We start from the raw sequence: 19,665 nt of genomic DNA, 5'->3' as shown, positions 1-19,665 counted from the left end.
GCTGGCCATCCCTCATCCATGTTCTTCATGACATGCTGTAGCTCAGCATCCGTTGCTGTAGCCTCCGCTATTTGTCTTGACTTTGTGTCCGACACGGGCAGTGTAGCCGACACCATGTTCACGTGACACTGTATGTCCTCGTCTGTTGCACTCACACTGTCGCCTGTAGTTGCTCTGGATAGGGCATCAGCAAGGACTAGGTGTTTACCTGGAGTATATATCAGTTGATACACTCTTTCCACAAGCCCCAGTTCTTCACAGGCTCTGTCACCAAGAAGTGATTCACGTCCCTCATTCACAACAAAGAAGAATAGGTGGTGCACTTTTCCTTTAACTGTGACACTCAACCTGCACGTGCCCAAACATTTGATTGGCCGCCCATTGTAGTCTTTCAGTCCAGATTCTTTTCTTTTTATTTGTGGCTTATTTTTCATTGCCTTCACATCACACATGCTTATGAGATTTGCTTTAGCACCAGTGTCCAATCTCATGGTGACTACAGTCCCATTTATCATTAGAGGAGCTATCCACTTATCTTCTCTAGGGACATCATTTACATTGTCTGGTTTATTTATTTGTTCACTTTCACAATTCACCATTCCAACAAAGAACGTGTCACTTAGATCAGGCTCGTCTATTAAGTTTACAGTTTTTTCTTTCTTCCCCTCTTTCCATTTGGAGAGGCATTGTTTAGCAAAATGATTCTTGCCTTGGCAAGTGGAGCATTGCTTACCAAACGCTGGACACTGTCTAGGCTTGTGCTGTGAGCCGCAGCGCTTGCAGTTTATCATCCCGTCCTCCTGCTGTGCAGGCCGGGTCTGTGTGCGCCGTCTCCGCTGATACGACACTGCTCCAACCGCTGCCGCGCTGTCGCTCTGCGCCGAGGCGACTGCAGACATCTCGCTGAACGTCCTCACGTGCCTTTGGGACAGCTCACTGGCCTGGCAGATCTTAATGGCTCCTGCCAGCGTCAGCTCCATCTCCCGTAGTAGCCTCTCTCTGACCTTTTTATCCTCAACGCCGTAGACAATCTGGTCCCGGACCATGGAGTCACTCAGCGTTCCGAAGTTGCAGGACTGCGCCTTTAGCCGCAAGTCCGTCAGGAAGCTATCAAAAGGCTCATGCTGCCGCTGTGTAAGAGACTGAAACACGTACCTCTCGTACGTCTCGTTCTTCTTCGGAGAACAGTGAGTATCAAACTTGCTAAGCACTACATCCAACTTTTCATTATCTTCAGGACTGTCAAACACGAACGTGTTAAATACTTCTATGGCCTGTGGCCCTGCTATTGTTAGCAGCAGCGCTACCTTTCTTGCTTCTGGCTTAGCCTCGAGTCCCGTAGCAGCAACATAAAGGTGAAACCGCTGTTTGAAGGTGCGCCAGTTCTCGTCGACATTCCCCGTTAGTTTCAAACTTTCCGGTGGTTTTAAATCCATGTTGCCCATTCGAGTTTACTCCTGGTACCATGTCATGTTCGTGTTCGAAGGATGAGGCCGTGTTGATAGCAAGTAACTTAGTTTAATGTCTCACGTTCTCAACAACATACATGTGGCTCCATGCAGTCTTGCTCTACCCCGTTATATGGTACGGTAAGCTGACTACTAACCAGTACTGCCGCCTAGCGGTCAAACATGTAATAACATCCAATCATAACATAGGGTACTTCTGGGAAACAGCCTGGTGCAGACAGATCCTTTCCCTCTACTAGCCTACTCAGTCTTTGCCGGGTTATCAGTCTGACCGTGGAGTTTGGAGCTTCTCTGAAACTGAAACAGAAACAGGTGAGTCTAGTTCATGTCTGTCCGTTTGTAACTTTTCCGTTTGTAACGTTAACGTAATGGAAGTCCAATTCACGGCATCAACCTCCACTATTTAGCTATCTAAGTCCGGTGACTCAGTAGCCTACAACCACAGTGGTCGTTTATTTAGTGCTGTCCGAAATGAAACCACCTGCAAAACTGAGCCATTGCTACTACTTAACTGTAGAAGTAACTGTACCTGCGTAGCGGACGTCCGCAGGGCATGTGCGTGCAAAGCTGAATTGTTTACGACCGCGCGGGCTGTGCCTACACGCACCGGTGCCACACAAAAGACTGTACAGCGGAAAAATGTTACATCGACCTGCATTAAGACACCAGACTGTTTTCTGTACACGAGGGTTGTTGAATTTTAAGGAGAGACTGGGCAGAGAAACCGAGAAGACAAACTGAGCAGAACAGCTGTCCGTAGACGACGCAGAGGCGCGCAAGGATTGTAGGAAATTGGTACGAAACCTCAACCGACCGCGGACATGCCGCGCGTCTATGCGTTTTTGTAATCCGTCACCCGAGAAAAATCGTTACGCCCACACCGAGTCCGATGACCCGATGCGTTTAATACAGTTGTTAAACAGTGAGAATGATTTTGTGGTCCTCTCACTTATTGGTAAAAAAAAAAAAAAAAATGAGAAAAAGAAAGTATTGTGTCCATGATCCAATCCTGAGAAGACGTCAATCGCGAGGGGACCTGCTTGTAAATGAGCTACACAATAGTAATAATAGGCTAACATGATCACTTCCATAGTTTATTAGGGTGTCAGTGGTCCAGTTTGATAGATTGTTACACACACACACACACACACACACACACACGCACACGCACACACACACACGCACACACACACACACACACACACACACACACACATTTAATAAATCAGACTGTGACATTTTATTTGAAAGCATCAATGAAGACATCAAAAAGCTGGATGTAAGACAAACAGCTATACTTGAAGAGGATTAGGCTACTATAACAGAAATTGAAAATGCATTAAAACAAATGAAAAATGGTAAATCACCAGGGATTGACGGTTTAACATCTGAATTCTTAAAGGGACAACGAGAAGTGTTTTCACACAATTTCCCATGAGCCTCCGCATGCACGGTAAAATTCTTGGACCGGCACAAGACGGCCGAAAGCGAAAGGATTTGCCAAGAATGTTTTCATTAATCAAGAAGTCGGAGGTTCGAAGACGATCAGACACCGCCATAGTTCTGACAGCGATTTGGCGGCGTCATGACCCGTCGGGCAGCGTCCGGGAAACCGAAACTAGGAAATGCTGGGCGAGTTGACCACTAAATAATAATATCAAAATAACTATAAAGACAAAACGATATATTTATCGAAAATGGACCCATTAATATGAGACTCTTTTATAACCAAAAGCAAACTCCTCAGGGTCTCTTTAAAATATTTTTGGGCGGATATTATATAGAGCTTTTTTGGAATGTATTCAGAAAGGATGTTTGTCGCCTACTATGAAAACAGGTTTGATAACTTTGTTACCAAACCTCCCCAAAACTTGTTGATGCTAGACAACTGGAAACCAATAACCTTACTATGCAATTACTATAAATGACTTGCTTCAGTTATGCAAATTGCCTAAAGCATATAATTGGAAAACTTGTAGCTCAATCGGCTTTTATAAAGGGAAGATATATTCGCAACCATATTCGACTGATTCTGGATATTGATGACCAATCATTTATTCAATTAGATAGTCTTGTGCTATTCATAGATTTTTTCAAAGCATTCGACACTGTGGAACATGATTTTATGTTTACAGTGCTCAAAAAACTCAGATTTGTAGAAGGGTTCTGTTATTAAAATGTTTTATAATGATATTTACAGTTACATATCTCTCACAACTCTGGAATGACACCAAAAAACTCCTATAAATTCTGTAATATTGAATCCAAGGCTCCTATCCAAGGCGTACCCAAAGTAAATTGAATGCTGTTCTTGAACTGTTTGGAGAATATGGATGGGCTTGGTCTCTTTTGAAAGGTAACACTCTGAAGTTTTTCCACAAACTGAAATAATCACTATAAGTGCTATTATCATTGAGTAATCTAAGTTGGAACACACTGAATTAGAATGTTTTTATTCTCGCCTGAATTTTTTTGTTGCAATCAGATGCCTGAAGATGAGTGTAGCTGAGAATTTTAGCTGGAAAACACAATGGGACCACAGCATGAAGCCTTACCTGGCCCCAGTTCAAATTTGATAACAATCCTGCTAAAAATTTGTATTTTACACATGTTTTTCTAAGTGTATATCTAGGCGTTTTCCTAAAATTGCCATTGAGAAACAATACATGCGCCAAAGTGCAGCTTTTGCACAGTTACGCATTAAGATGGCAGTGCTGCCTTTTCCCAGGGACCGTGAATGCAGCACATCGTTTTTTTCGGAATTTCATTGGCTATTCAATGCATCAGTTGCCATCGGGATCGGTTTCTATTGGCTGAAGCCATTCAGCGCTGTCGGAGGGGATGTTCCTCATCAGACACAGCCACTCATTCGCTATTGATACTTATCAGTAGGTGACGTCACGGTACGTTCCACCTGGCCGCCGCCATGCTGGGTACCGAACACTGAGTTAACCTCTATTCAGCTCAGTGCAGCCACATCCTCTCTGACCAGAAATGACTGCTGCCTGATGTAGTTTGGATATGGATATTTCTCATTTTGATGGCCTTGCCTTGAAAGCACACACGTCCAGCACCTTTCTGCTGAGACGATCTTTGACAGCGCGGTGCGCCGCTCTCTCTCCCGTTAAAACTTAATCTAGCTCACCCAGCGGACCTCTCTCTCTCTCTCCTCGTCTCTCTCTCTCTCTCTCTCTCTCTCTCTCTCTCTCTCTCTCGCTCACTGTCTCTCTCCTGTTACTTATATGTGTTTAACCAAATACACGAAAAGCCAAATCAAATCAAAAATGCGTAGCCCACTTCTTTTTTCTTTTTTAACTCACAGACATTTTCATAAAGTAATAAAATATCTCGACATTTTGCCATCGTTAACATTGAGACAAAAGGCTGCAGGAATGGAAGAAGAATTCGGCAAATCATCTTATCACGCAAAAAGGCACAACAAACAGGTTTTGCACAATGGTTTGCACAATTAAGTCTTAATATGCGCAACACCTTCTCATCACAATCCACGCCATCTACACAGCTACGTTATCAGCTGTTATTAAAACCCAACTCATCAGGACGCGATGACCACCACTCACATTAAACAAACCGTTAACTATTAATCCACACTCAAACTGAGGCAACAATAGTGTTAACTGTACTCAACAAGCTGTTATTACAAGGTTTACAACAGATATGACAGACAACCTGGGCCGTGTGTGTGTGTGTGTGCGCGCGTGTGCGTGTATAAGAAAGGGAGGGAGGGAGGGAGAGAGAGAAAGTAGGTAAAAGCTGCTAGCTGTTAGCTACCGTAGCTCAGGCGTCGGTCTCCCGTCAGGTAAAAGCTGCTGTTTATTCCTCAAATGAAGCTCATGAAGTTGTTGAGCCTCTCCGGTAATACAGTTATCCATCACTGCTGTTGAATTAGCCGCTAAACTGCTGGACGCTAAAACCGAGGGGGCGTCTGTGTGTTTACAATTCACGAAAGCAACGTGAACGTACGTGCTGCTCAGACTATGTAGAGTGAGGCAGCCTCCCTTGGCGTAGGCTACATGTCTCCCAAGCTGTTTAATGACGGTAAAAATGAAACAAAGTAAATATCCTGCATCGTTTCTCTTTTCTGTGCTGCGCTGATCAGAGCGGCGTCCCTACCTAGTGTATTTTACTTAGCAATGATCTGTTAAACAGGAATAACAGACTGTTAAATGCAAAATCAAGATGTAAATAAATATCAGAAAGATCAATAAATTATCGGAATACGACATTCAATAGTGCCATGTAATAAAAAAAAGGTTTATCCACTATTTTTGTGAGATTTGATGTCACAGCCCATAGACTGCCTTTGGAAGTCGGTACCCAAGATGGCGCTGTGACCGGCTGCGAACGCTGTGTGACGTCACGTGATATCTATCAATTGCAGGCGGCAGCCGGGGACAGGGAGCTTGTGATTGGTCGAGTGAGCTGTCAATCGAAAGCTCAGAGTGCAGCGCCATTTTGTGAAGTGAAATAAACATTGTTTTCATGTAAACGCCGGACTTATGAGGAGAAATAAACGGATTTACTGGATATACAATGCGTAATTTCATAAGATGCAGCAGCGGGATGAGGCTATCTACCGGTACAACCGTGTGTTTTGGACTAAATACTTTACTGGATTGGATTTACTGGACTTTTCTGAATGTAACGACACCAAGTTTGTGGGGAAACCCTGTGATCCTGAGCCTGCCCTGACACAAATCGTGAGTTATATCGGCTTTTTACGAACTTTGTTAGCATGTTTATAGTCTGATTCGAGTGTTGCTGTGATGATTATATTTAGGAATGGTCGGCATATCTTTAATCACAAGAGTTTTAGCTTTCCAACGATATGTGGCATGACTATTTCAAGTGACTGGTGACATCCTCTATGACACCTCCCTGTTTAAAACCCCCCCGGGGGCCCGCGGGCGGGCCGTTGGAATGGTAACAGGTTAAGATCTACGTGGAATTAGACAAGGTTGTCCTATTTCGCCATAATTATTTGTTTAATGTACACAAATGCTAGCATATCTAACTGTAAATCACCCTCAAATTAAAAAGAATGACAATTTTCGGTTATGAATATTGAATAAGTCAAATTTGCAGACGACACAGTAATCTTTCTAAAGGATAAATCTATAATTGAAAAAGCCCTGGATATAATATCAATCTTTTCTAGAGCTTCAGGTCTGTGCCAAACTTGAAAAAAGGTGAAATATATCTCCTCATCCTTGTGCTGAGACAAATAGGCTTCATTCCTGTTAAAACTGAATTAAAATGAACCGTACCCTTCACCTAACCCCCTTAATACGCTTAAAGCACTTTTGTTGAAATGTTTACCCCGATTATTTCACTTTTATCTTGTTTAATCTTGTTAATGTGTTGTGAGCTTGTAATGTTTTAGATGCAATCAAATGTTTCCTTAAAGGAGTTTTTTTTTAATTGAATGTGAATTTTATAAATTGAAATGTAAATTGTAATGTGAAATAAAATAAAAATAAAATGATACAAAGAAAACCTGTCTACTCACCTGTCTTAAGGAAATGCAGTCTGAAGGAGGCTACCGCAGTCATACAATCAAGCTAGATGCTGTTCAGATTTGTTCATTTATTTGCTTGGTATTGTTTTGGAGGCTGTGGTTTGCTGCTGAATTGTTTTGTTGACCCTCAGTCAGGCCGTGGGACACCTCTTTCTGTAATACAGTACCACAGTACCACAAATTGTGTCCCTCCAAATTTTTTTTTTTTTTTTTTTTTTGTCCCTCCAAATGGGTACATAGGTTAATCAGCGCCTTTAGGAACAGTGTCAGTGAAGTGGCCCTGCAGCACCAGTAAATCTCTCCCAGCTTTGTTACCAAACCCTCCATCTCACACGTCTCACATGTATCAACAAAGAGAAGTTTAATGTCTATGAAATGGTGAATCATGAACAAGAGGAAACAAACCTTAAAGGTCAATGCTATTTGACAGTTACGCTGTAGGCGTTATGAATTTGATAGGCTATAAGAGGATTTTCTCCAGAGCCTCAGTAACAACGAATCATTGAGGCAGTCAGTAGAGATACAGAGCCTTAGATTTTCTGAGTGATGATGATATGAGTGATGTCAGGTAAACACTGAGAGAAACCAGTTCCTGCGAAGAAAGAGGTTGGATGGTTGTTGTGATGTCACAAAGTTATGGATGTTGTAACAGCTCATTTTAAGGCTCAGTTTCTGAAGCTGTGTTGTTTTTCTATGTGGCCTGAGCACATTGATACTTTGACAGTATAGAAACCTGCTTTACAATAATAAAAAAAAGACATTGAGATCTCACTTTGTATGTTTAGTCTGCATTAATCTGATTCAAAAACGTGTCTAGTCTCTTTCAGTCTTGGGCAGGATGTCTATCTCCGTGAACAAAGCTGATGGGGCAACTGTGCTCACTTTCACCCCTGACTCACAAAGTTCTTGTCCTCCAATCTGCCAAATCCTGAAGTGCCTTTGCTACAGCCCTGTGTGCTGCTCTGCGTCTCAGCACCTGAGGAGCGTCCAGAGAATGTCTCAGTCAGTACTTGCAGTGAGTAATGATTTACATTGCTCTGTAAACTAAAGTTTTAAATCTTTTGTATGCTACACCGTCATGGCTCTGTACCTGCCAAGCTTCAGGTTATTTTATGTCATGAGAGGAAAGTAACATTCAGGAAACATCCCAAAACTTTATGAGACAAAGTGGTTCTACACCACCAGGTTGTTCTACACTTAACCTGAACATTAGCTGCTTACTATTTGTGTTTTTAATGATTTGATGTTCATACTGTGTTTCCTCCTTCACAGGCTCTGCACATTATGGTTGGGTTGCACCACGTTGGTCTCGGAGCTGTTCTCCTCTTCACTAACTGTTGCTGGGAACAAATGCATGAGACTTTGTTTCCGATTTGGATGGGAGCACTGGTAAAGAAGCTAATGCTGGATTTGTTACTTTTATTAAACTTTAAAAAAAAAAACAAAAAAAACAAAACAAGTTCTTCTCTGTCAGGACTAAAATCCCCACAGGACTGGGGAATTCACTCTAATCTAAACAAATGTATTTCTTCCTCTTTTTTGTACTTCTTTCTCAGTTAAGGAATAACTGCTTCTTGCTTTGTATTTTACCTACCCCACTTTGTGTTATATATGAATACATCAGTGTTTATGTACTACATAATAATGTATATTAATTTTCATTTTCATCTCTTCTGTAGTTCATGTTATTCGGCATCATGTGCATACTGTCTGAGAGGTATCCCAGTCCATGTCTGGTGAGTAGTTACATTAATTTATAAAACGGAAAGGTGAAATCCGGCAAGCTAAGGGGTGTTGGTAGCATATACCACGGCCTGTTGTGATATATTGCTTAATTGTAGCATCCTTGTATTATCTTAAAATGTCTTATTTTCACTGTTTTTCTTTCCTGCAACACAAATGAGGAGAGATTATTTTCTACTTGTACTTTCACCATTGAAGAGCAGACACACTTGCCATCTTGTTTTTGTACATTTTATTTTGCTTCATTGTAATTTTGCACATAAACTGACAGGTCTTTTACTTTAGGTCATTGTCAACGTGATTCTGAATCTGGTAGGAGTTGCTTTTGCCATTGCAGCCGCCATACTCTACATTAACAACGGGATGGTAATCAGTGTCAGGATGTGTTATGCTGAATCTTATGATGACTACATCCGGGACCCCACAATGACACCGTCTCCTTATCAGCATGTCCTGCACAGTACATGCCTGGATGCCAAGGGGGTAATTCAGGTAAGTGTGTTAAAGGTCATTTCAACAGCCAAAGTACAAACCAGTTAGATAACTGATGCATTTCTTAATTTAACAGAGATTGACTTTTAGGCTACCATCTCCACACAAATCATCCCACCTGTGTGTGCCCAATGAGCAATGAGCCGCCGCTCCCAAAGGAGGAGGGATGTAAAAGATGAACAAAAGGCGCAATATACATCTACAGGCCATAGAACCGGCTGTCAAAATATACACATCACAACAAGCACTCAAAACACTCACAAATACAACAGTACATAGGCTATATTCAAATGTCAAGAGATTATCATGAAAAAAAGAAAACAACCTAGTAATAATTCCTCATTTAAGCCTCTTGGGATTCTGTCTGTAACACATGAATCCAAGGCTTTCCTCTGTAACAGAAGGTTGTCTCCATCTCCTCCCCTTCTGGGAGAGTGGACCACCTCACTGCTCTGAAACTTAAGGGAGCAGGTGTCATGTCCCATCGAGTTAAAGTGTCTGGCCACTGGGGATTTCTCATCATGGCTCCTAATATTGCTTTTGTGTTCCAAGATTGCTTGCTTGTTGCTCCAAAACTGTGTCATCACGGCAAATTCTTCTTGTTCTCAGGAGCTGACTGGAAGGCCTCTCTTAAAATAAGCTAGGTGATAACTGCTAAAATGTAAAAATATGTTTCCTGTGGACAGAGGTGTCAAACCTTCTGATTTTTTTAATTAGAGCATCAAGAAAATTCGTAACTATGTTCCAACAAAAATTTAAAGGAACTTGGGGCAGGATTTGTGAAAAAATATGCATGCGTTTGAAGTTTTTTAATGCTAATGGGTGATGAAGCATTCAAAACCGAAAATAATGAGCCCACTGACGTTATCTCTCCATTGCCAGCCTGTGTGCTGCTATGCTGCAATTCGGAGTCCGAATTTCCCGTGCAGTCCTGTGGACGTGACGTCAGATGACGCTGTATGCGAGTCCTTATACTTTTGGCTTGTCTGTGAACAGACAGACAGACAGACAGACAGACAGGATGGATGGATTTTTCACATGCAAGCCCAAAACCAAGTTTAAAAACAGTTCAGTGAAATCAAAGCCCGCAAATATGTCAATATAAACATAACAAAAAAATAAATACATACACATCCTTACATACATATATAAATACAGGGGTGCAAACCTGTCACCTTTCGGCGAAATTCGCCGTTTTGGATCCCAAATTGGTCATTTGTGTGATTCGTGTAAATCCGCAATAAAAAAAATTTGAGAGGGGGGGGGGTCCGGCGAGCCGAGCCAATGCACCTGTCTCTTTAAGGCGCATGCACCTTATCTGGATGACAACGAGTGGTGGCAGCGCTCCTCTTCTGTCCAGCAATACACACCTGAAGCTTCACTTTTAATCATAGACTGTAAGACTAACTAACGCGACTTTTTGAGCATGGCGAGTGAAAGAGTCGGAGCAAGAAGATGTTCCAGCAGCGTTGTATAGGTGCTGTATGGGACCGCGTGTGTGTGATGATCACGATCGCAACCAATTAGCGATTAGCGCGTTTAGCATTTATTAGCTCCAGTGTCTCCCTCTTCTCTGGAGGAGGGTCTGGCGAGCGAGACTAGCTCCAGCGCGACCTGTGCAGCAGCAGCAGGAGGAGCAGCAAGAGGAGGAGGAGGTTGACTGACTGTGGCAGGAAAACCTCTGCCTCTGTTTCACTTTATGTTGCTGGTAAATAATGTGGTTGTAAAGTAGTAGTAGTAGCAAAGACGAATATCTTTGGTAGTAGTAGGCTAAAGTTAAATTATTTTGTATGCACTAATTAAAGGGGCAGAGCTTTAAGAGACATTTTAGCTTTTATATTTTATAAGATATATTTTTTGTAAGAACCACAATTAATAAATATAGGTTATATATTTCAGTGAATATCTAATTGTTCTTAGCATTTGTTAGACAACTTTATTTGCCCAGTAAATTAAAAACATGTTGGAACTATCAATGTCTCCTCTCTTGCCGCCAGATCACCTACTTTTAACCTCAGACTGTCACAATGATGTATCAGATGTCAGACTGCCTCATTCTTTTAGTTTTAACCTGAATATACGAGACATGATTGATTTTCCCAACGATCAAAGTATACCAAACCAAACCGAAAACCATGACCACAAAACCGTGAACCGAACCGTTTGCTTGAACATCTTTTAAATACATATTGCCGCTTAATATGTTTTATGTAGCCTATGGCATTTTTAAGCTTCATGTGTGTTATTGGACAGAAAGAGCAGCGCTGCCTCGGAGCATAGCCTACATACAGAAAACACATTTACATCAATAAATAAATGTTTCACAATGAACCAGTCAGTCTGTATTAAATTTTTATTTAGTTTGAAGGCAAGGTTTGCAAGGTTCATCTGATGGACATCAAGGGACAGATTCTCCAAGTTTTGCACAGCTTTTGCTCATGCTAAACCTGCATAGGCTGAAGACCCCCTTCACATATTTCAAAACCAAACACAGAGAGACAGATTGTGCAGGTTTAACAGGAGCAAAAGCTGTGCAAACCTGAGTAAATCTGGACCCTAGTCTCATGCTAAAATTGACTGTAAATTCACCTTTAAAGTTGGTTTTTAAAAAAATTTCCCCGGGGGAGCATGCCCCCGGACCCCCCTAGGGGGTCGGTATCTTGTCACCTTTTTTACCCCTGATGAGTTTGCACCCCTGTAAATAGTATATATACATGCATACACACACACACACACACACACACACACACACACATACACACACGTACATAATTAAATGAAAAGTATCAATACAAATATAGAACATCACGCTCAATCTGTAAACAATAAATCATACACTAAAAAAAAATCTTGTGATACCTTCGTAACAGGGAATTTCTTTAAATTTAGTGTGAACTCAAAGATTAGAAATCAGAAGTTCTTTATCATGTTTAATATGTTGTTATGTAACTGTGCATAGAAAAAACCCCACAATTTAGAAAATATGAAAAAATACCAAAAAAACACATTTGGATCACAACTAGAAACATACACACCAATACAGTCACAACTTCCTGTAAGCCACATTTTACTGATGAATATGTGTTAAGTGAATGCCATGAAAACATCCACAAATACGTGGAAAGATGTCAAAGTTGACACTGTTTGGTTTGTGTCCCACTCATCAGAGGCATCAATGATGTGCTGATTGTCTTGTCGGTCCTGGAGCTGTGCCTCACCATCAGCTCGGCCACCCTGGGGATCAAGGCTCTGAAGAACAAGGACCAGAACAAGGTACAAAACTGAAAGAAATCACTACTGGGTTATTATTGTAGTAGAATATAATGTGAAATGTCCTGGGCAAGTGTTTACCACGGACTGAATATCAGGCATCTACCTAAAAGCCCAACAAAAAAAACCACAGACTTCATGACAAGGGACAGGAGGTACTAACTAATTTAATATCACATATTAAAGGGATAGTTCAACATTTTTGCCTATTGGTGCATGTTGTTTTGAGATCAGAGATCAGCAGAGACACAAGCAGCTCAGCAAACACAATTGAGGTAAACAGTACAGGTCCCCTGTCCCTCATCAAACTTATCAAATACACAATTCAACAACCCAAAAGTTGCGACCTGTACATTCACCACGCCATGAAATAATAATGTAACATTACAAGACAGAGTTGTTTTCGAGGGAAATGCATAGCCGGGACTACTAGTCCAGACACGGCTGCTGGGTGGAGTGATTTCAAAAACGCAAGTAATTCCAAGTATTTGCTTCATGTGTCGTAATGTTACATAATTATGCATTATTATCTCATAGCATGGTGAATGTGCAGGTCACAACTTCTCCACTAGAGCCTTTTGGAGTTGTTGGATTGTGTATTTGCTGAATTTGATGAGGGACAGGGGAAAATGTACCATTGACCTCCATTGTGTTCACTGAGCAGCTAGCGTCTCTGCCCCGCGGATCTCAAAACAACATGCACCGATAATTAAAGGTAATGACTATATAGGGATTATGGCAATAGGCGAATTTTCCAAAATGTTGAATTATCCCTTTAAACCATTTATTTAAGAATATAATCAGTATAGATATTAATACCCAATTGAAATAATTTAATAACTGATATTGTGTTTCTCTTTCAGCGCATTCATGATGCAGTGGTGGAAGACAAAACCGAGTAATCAACGCAGCCTGGAAAACCTCTGCTTAGCACTATCAGGTACCACGGACTGAAATCCTTGGTGAAATAATGTCAGTGATTTACACTAATCTGTTGGATACCATCTTTTCCAAACTTAAGGCTTCTGCTTAACCCTTGTCACTCCTATAAATTCTGTAATATTCGCCTATCCAAGGCGTACCCAAAGTAAATTGAATGCTGTTCTTGAACTGTTTGGAGAATATGGATGGGCTTGGTCTCTTTTGAAAGGTATCACTCTGAAGTTTTTCCCCAAACTGAAATAATCACTATAAGTGCTACTATCATTGAGTAATCTAAGTGGGAGCACACTGAATTAGAATGTTTTTATTCTCGCCTGAATTTTTTTGTTGCAATCAGATGCCTGAAGATGAGTGTAGCTGAGAATTTTAGCTGGAAAACACAATGGGACTACAGCATGAAGCCTTACCTGGCCCCAGTTCAAATTTGATAACAATCCTGCTAAAAATGAGTATTTTACACATGTTTTTCTAAGTGTATATCTAGGCGTTTTCCTAAAGTTGCCATTGACAAACAATACATGCGCCAAAGTGCAGCTTTTGCAAAGTTACGCATGAAAATGGCGGTGCTGCCTTTTCCCAGGGACCGTGAATGCAGCACATCGTTCGTTTCGTAATTTCATTGGCTATTCAATGCTACAGTTGTCATCGGGATCTGTTTCTATTGGCTGAAGCCATTCAGCGCTGTCGGAGGGGATGTTCCTCATGAGACACAGCCACTCATTCGCTATTGCAGGCGGCAGCCGGAGAGAGGGAGCTTGTGATTGGTCGAGTGAGCTGTCAATCGAAAGGTCAGAGGGCAGCGCCATTTTGTAAAGTGAAATAAACATTGTTTTCATGTAAACGCCGGACTTATGAGGAGAAATAAACGGATTTACTGGATATACAATGCGTAATTTCATAAGATGCAGCAGCGGGATGAGGTTATCTACCGGTACAACCGTGTGTTTTGGACTAAATACTTTACTGGATTGGATTTACTGGACTTTTCTGAATGTAACGACACCAAGTTTGTGGGGAAACCCTGTGATCCTGAGCCTGCCCTGACACAAATCGTGAGTTATATCGGCTTTTTACGAACTTTGTTAGCATGTTTATAGTCTGATTCGAGTGTTGCTGTGATGATTATATTTAGGAATGGTCGGCATATCTTTAATCACAAGAGTTTTAGCTTTCCAACGATATGTGGCATGACTATTTCAAGTGACTGGTGACATCCTCTATGACACCTCCCTGATTAAAACCCCCCCGACGGCCCGCCGGCGGGCCGTCGGAATGGCAACAGGTTAAAAATATACAATTTCACAATAGACTCTAGTAATAATCTACATTATATATACTGCTTTGAATTGCATTCTGTCTCTTTTTTATTTTTATCTTTTTGATTATGATCTCTTGAGTAGGTTATTGTGCTTAGTGTATAAGGGAGGCTTGTGCATGTGTGTTTGGCACTGATGGACATATGGTCTTTGTTACTTCACAAATATTAAACCTTGTTAAAGAACAGGCTTCAGAACTACTGACTGTTACATTTCATTGTTGTCTGTGTTTCTGCTTTGTATGTTACATGCAACCATAATAGTCTAGTAGCCAGGGGGGGTTCCCATGCACCCGAAAGACATATTTTTCTAACTTAGCTTTTTGTAATCCTTAAGGTGTCTAGTAAATGAATTTTGATGATCCCCGCGCCAATTATTGTCCCATGCATGTTTTTTTTTAACATCTTTTGTGGCCATCCTGGATTTCCAACTGTGAAAAATGAAAATTTTAAATCTATATAGCTCCTGAACTATACATCCTACAGAGACAACTGACCCCATTTTCTTTTTGTCTGGGCCAATGCGCCCTATTGACATTTTTTTCCTAACTTTTATATTTTTACAATCTTCAAGATGTCTTGTAAACAAATGTTGATGATCCCAACCTGAAATATTATCCCATGTATGTTTATTTAGGCTATTTTGGCTGCCACCACCTGGATTTCCTAACATGATTGAACATTCCGAAGTGTTTAATTTGGCCTTAAGTAGCTTGTGAGGGGTCAAACTAGGGTTTTTTCACAATTCTGAGTTGATTGCAAGCATTAGTTTTTCACCCAAAACACTCCTTGGTGGTAAAAAAAACAGCCATGCCCACATTTCCCGCTCATCGGAACCCCCTACACACACCCCACTCCCCCCACCACCAATATAATGTATTACAGGGAGGCTATTCCTTAGCATGGCAGGGGTTGTCTTTAATGTCACATGAATACGGTATGTATTTTTAAAAATATTTTTACAATCTTTAAGATGTCTTGTAAACAAACGATGATGATCCCAGCCTGAAATATTGTCCTATGTATGTTTTTTTTGGCTATATTGGTTGCCACCCTGGATTTCCTAACATGAAAAACAAAAATGTAAGATCGAAATAACTGTGAGTAGGGAAACGTTACAAAAATCTGGGAACTAAGTCCTTACCAAGAAATTTCTCCACTATTGTGTTCAGGAAGGTGTGTAATATCACATATTAAAATGTTGAAATTCAACTCCCATGGGAAACCTCCTAAAAAAGTTGGGGTACCTGGCACCGGATTTTTGAAAATTCCGAAAATGTTTGATTTGGCCATTTAATCTCATCAGTCACAAAAGTGACCATAAAAGGTATTTCCAGTTGAAAGGCCCTAAATGGAGTATTAATATGTTTCCAAAAAATACTTAAGCAAGAAATCCTCCTGATCATTTATGTGCAGTTTCATATGTTTAGTGTAAATTGTTACATGATCAGAGCTGATTATATCCTTTTGAAGATGGCTGCATCAAAGCCTCAACAAAGAAGGTCAGTAAAGAAGGTTGACATAAAGATAAGAGAAAGATTTTTGGCACACATCATCTTTCAGGTGTCTAGTATTGACATGCATCTACAATCACTCAACTGTGTTTAGTGTGGTCACAGAATGAGTAAACTGTCGATGGCAACAATAGTGACCAGTGGGATAACACAGTGTAAGTAGCTAACTTTCTAATCTGTTCTTTTTTTTCTTTTTCTTTTACTTTGAAAAAAGATGCTGTCCCCAGTGACTGTGATCACGATGCATTATAAGGGTGAGACTGGCCAATTGCCAGCCAGGCTGTTAAACAAAAGTTAAGCAAAAGATTATGAAAGACACAATGTTATCAGGGATGATAATTTACCTTTCACCAATACCCCACTTCCACCTTGGTGAAGAGGCAAATCCCTCTCTACCCACCAGAACAGCCATGGGCAAACTCTTCCACTAAGGGCTGTGTGACTGCAGGTTTCTGTTCCAACCAAGCAGCAGCACACCAAACTTGATCCATTTCATAAGCTGAATTTAGTCTTCAGACAGTTGATTGGTCAAACTGTGTGCTCTTGACTGGTCCTGGCCCTTTGTGGAAGAGTTTGCCCAATGTCTGCACGAGAGGGTCCAGACAAATGAGCCAAGTTGCAGGTGGTCAAAAATAAATTATAAACATTCAAACTAACTTAATAAGGTGTCATATCTCAATCAGGTCCAAGAAGTGGTGGGGGTCCATCTTTACATGGTCCCTGAACAATGCACTGATAAGCAGCCACCTCTTCTACAGAGATGTTGTAGAAAGGAAGTCTCATATGTCATCATCATATCATATAACATGCGATTATGTATAGGAACCTAGGAAGTTAGTTTCATATGTCATATTCTTCTTTCTCCAAATGTCTTTACTCGTCAAGTTACTGTTGAATACATAAAAAGTGATTAAAAGACTTTTTTCTGTGTTTGGTATGTCTAATATCCTTATTTGTATTTGGAAATAATTAACAGGAGAGTTTATCAATAGCCGAAATGCAAAACCTCTGATCTGAAAAATTTACTTTTTTGAGAAAACAAGCATAAAATTGTTTTCTTGCAGCATGCAAGAAAACAATTAAAGGCATCCAATATATAATACACTGTTTTTGGATTATATTATATTATATACGTTAACAATACCATTTGTGCCTCACCAAATGCACATAGGAAGTTTTTCCCCACATTTCCTGGATAATTTTGCAGATAGGAACTTTTGCATTTGGTGCAAGTTGGAAGAGGTTCTACAAAACATTGCTCTAAATTAAGTTGATAATTAAAATCATTAAAGGTTTGGTTTTCAGCCACGATGTGGAAGCGAGCCTCCTGTAACAAGTTACAAGTCATTTATCTAACATCACAATTAGTCCAAAGCTGTTTGTGAAGGTAAGAATGAAAAGGTAAATATCCTGCGTAGTTCTTCTCCTCTGTGCTCCCCTGATCGGAGCGGCACCCCTACAGTAGTAGCAACGGTGTGTTATACTTAGCAATGGTCTGGCAACCGACTGCAGGAATTATTTTTCAGTTGTTGCAATTCCTGTCTTGATCAGTAGATGGTGATATTCTTATGACAAAGAGTACTGGATGTAAATAAACTCTGTAGGGGCACCATACAATTGCATGGAATACTATCTTTATTATTAGTGTGAATGCTTGTTATTCGGTTCGGCCATTTTCTGCCTTTCTTCGTCATGTAACTAGTCCTTCATACTTTGTGCTATTTCAACAATTCAAATATCAAAATGTTCAGCCTTTTCGGGACAGGTGTGCTATGTCTTTTCTCTTTTCAACTATTCATACTTTTTGCAATTTCTGATTTTTTTTTCCCCATAGAGAATGCATTGGAACAGTCTTGAAACTCTTCAAATCTTCTTACTTCTTTCAGCCTTTAAAGCGTCCACATACTTTCAGCTAGAGACTTCATTCAAATTCTGAGCTGTAGACAAACTTCTAATGTATTCATCCTGTATGTACAACTTTTTCATAGCTTGTACCGTTTTTGAGATAAATCCTTTAAAAGCACATGAGGATTTCTGACAAATTTCACACTTTTCAATGAGTGTGTATGGGGTTGGGTCAGAGTGAGTGACATCATCGTTAGAGTGAGAGGGATCGAAAAAACATTCAGGATTTTTTCTGGATAAATTGCCAGCACGGCCACATATTAAACTCTAGACACATGATTTCCTCACTGGTTTGTAGCCACACTTGTCGTGTCTCATTTAATGTGCTCAAAACAGCAGACAGACTTACAGAATTGTCTCTATGAGCCTAATTGTGCAGCTAGACCTGCTCCAGTGGCTCATCCACTTCAATATAAAAGTAGGAGCTGATTTTTTTTAGAAAAGCAGAAATGCCCCCCTTTTCTACCTTGCGACCCTGAGAAAAGTTTTTGCCCTACAAACATTTAATGCACATGAATGTGCTCAGGAAGGTCTGCTTGCCCAGATGGTCAGGACCATATTCTGATAAGAGGTACGGTTCTCTTTTACTGGGCTGTTTTGGGAAGCTGCACTGAGCTCAAATCTCTCTGCTCTGCTCTGCTCTGTGTGCAGTGGCCAGCTGTTGGGGCCAGCTCGTTATCAAAGTTTATAAATAGAACAGTGCAGGTGCAGCCTGGCCGCTCGTTAAGATGTTTTTAAACACAGCCCCACACACACACATGATAAACCAGACTGACAGAGGATGTCCACGCACAAACACAGGCATCACACTCACACAGACAGACACACACAGACACTCACACTCACACACAGTCACACATGCACACATACACAAACAAACAATTCCATTCCATTCTTCATTCTTCCATTCTTAGATAATAATTTAATTTTTTTTTTAAATGCAGCCAGGGAGCTCTCTGCTCTCATTCAACCCAATGCATTTTTTTCACAGCAGCAGGAGAAGGAGCTCAACTTTGTAACTTGCTGTTAAGTGCTTTTTAATTCATTTTAATTCACCAAAAAATATAGTCACATAAATAATAGTCACAGGTCACAAAAAAGTCCTCTTCTTGCTTGGTGTGGCTAATTTCTGCACTTTCCTTACTTTTTTTTTTAAGCATCATTGAGAAATCTCACATTCATAAAAGTCTCAACCTCTTTTGCACAACTCCACTGTAGTGTAGGGGATAGGGTGGCTACTTGCCAACCCCAAGGTCACTGGTTCGAATCCAAGGGAAGAACTCTTGTTATGTTATGTTGAATTCTGCTCTCCTCCTCCGCCTTCAATTGGTTACAGGTGTTTGTTATCTCCTTGATTACTCATACCAGTTTGCAGCACATCATCACATTACAATGAATGACAACAGTCTTGAAAGCAGTGTGCTCTCTGTAGCCGAGTGGCAGGGTAAAGGCTTAATGATCATAAGGTCATTGGTT

General features: G+C 40.7%; 1 protein-coding gene across 1 annotated transcript; it reads left to right on the top strand.

Moving 5' to 3' along the window:
- Positions 1-7,838: 7,838 nt before the first annotated feature.
- LOC146971622 (uncharacterized) lies at positions 7,839-11,255 on the top strand. The gene is made up of 5 exons (XM_085802444.1): positions 7,839-8,023; positions 8,281-8,397; positions 8,688-8,744; positions 9,037-9,243; positions 11,241-11,255. Exons 1-5 carry the CDS (start codon positions 7,847-7,849, stop codon positions 11,253-11,255), a joined length of 573 nt encoding a protein of 190 aa, XP_085658570.1. The 5' UTR covers positions 7,839-7,846.
- The last annotated feature ends 8,410 nt before the right edge of the window (positions 11,256-19,665 follow it).

This window comes from Trachurus japonicus, chromosome 16, assembly GCF_045865225.1.
Source record: "Trachurus japonicus isolate A0001 chromosome 16, Traja_1.0".
Taxonomy (NCBI): domain Eukaryota; kingdom Metazoa; phylum Chordata; class Actinopteri; order Carangiformes; family Carangidae; genus Trachurus; species Trachurus japonicus.
The sequence above is the reverse complement of the archived record's forward strand: the minus strand, read 5'-3'. Positions and strand labels throughout refer to the sequence as shown.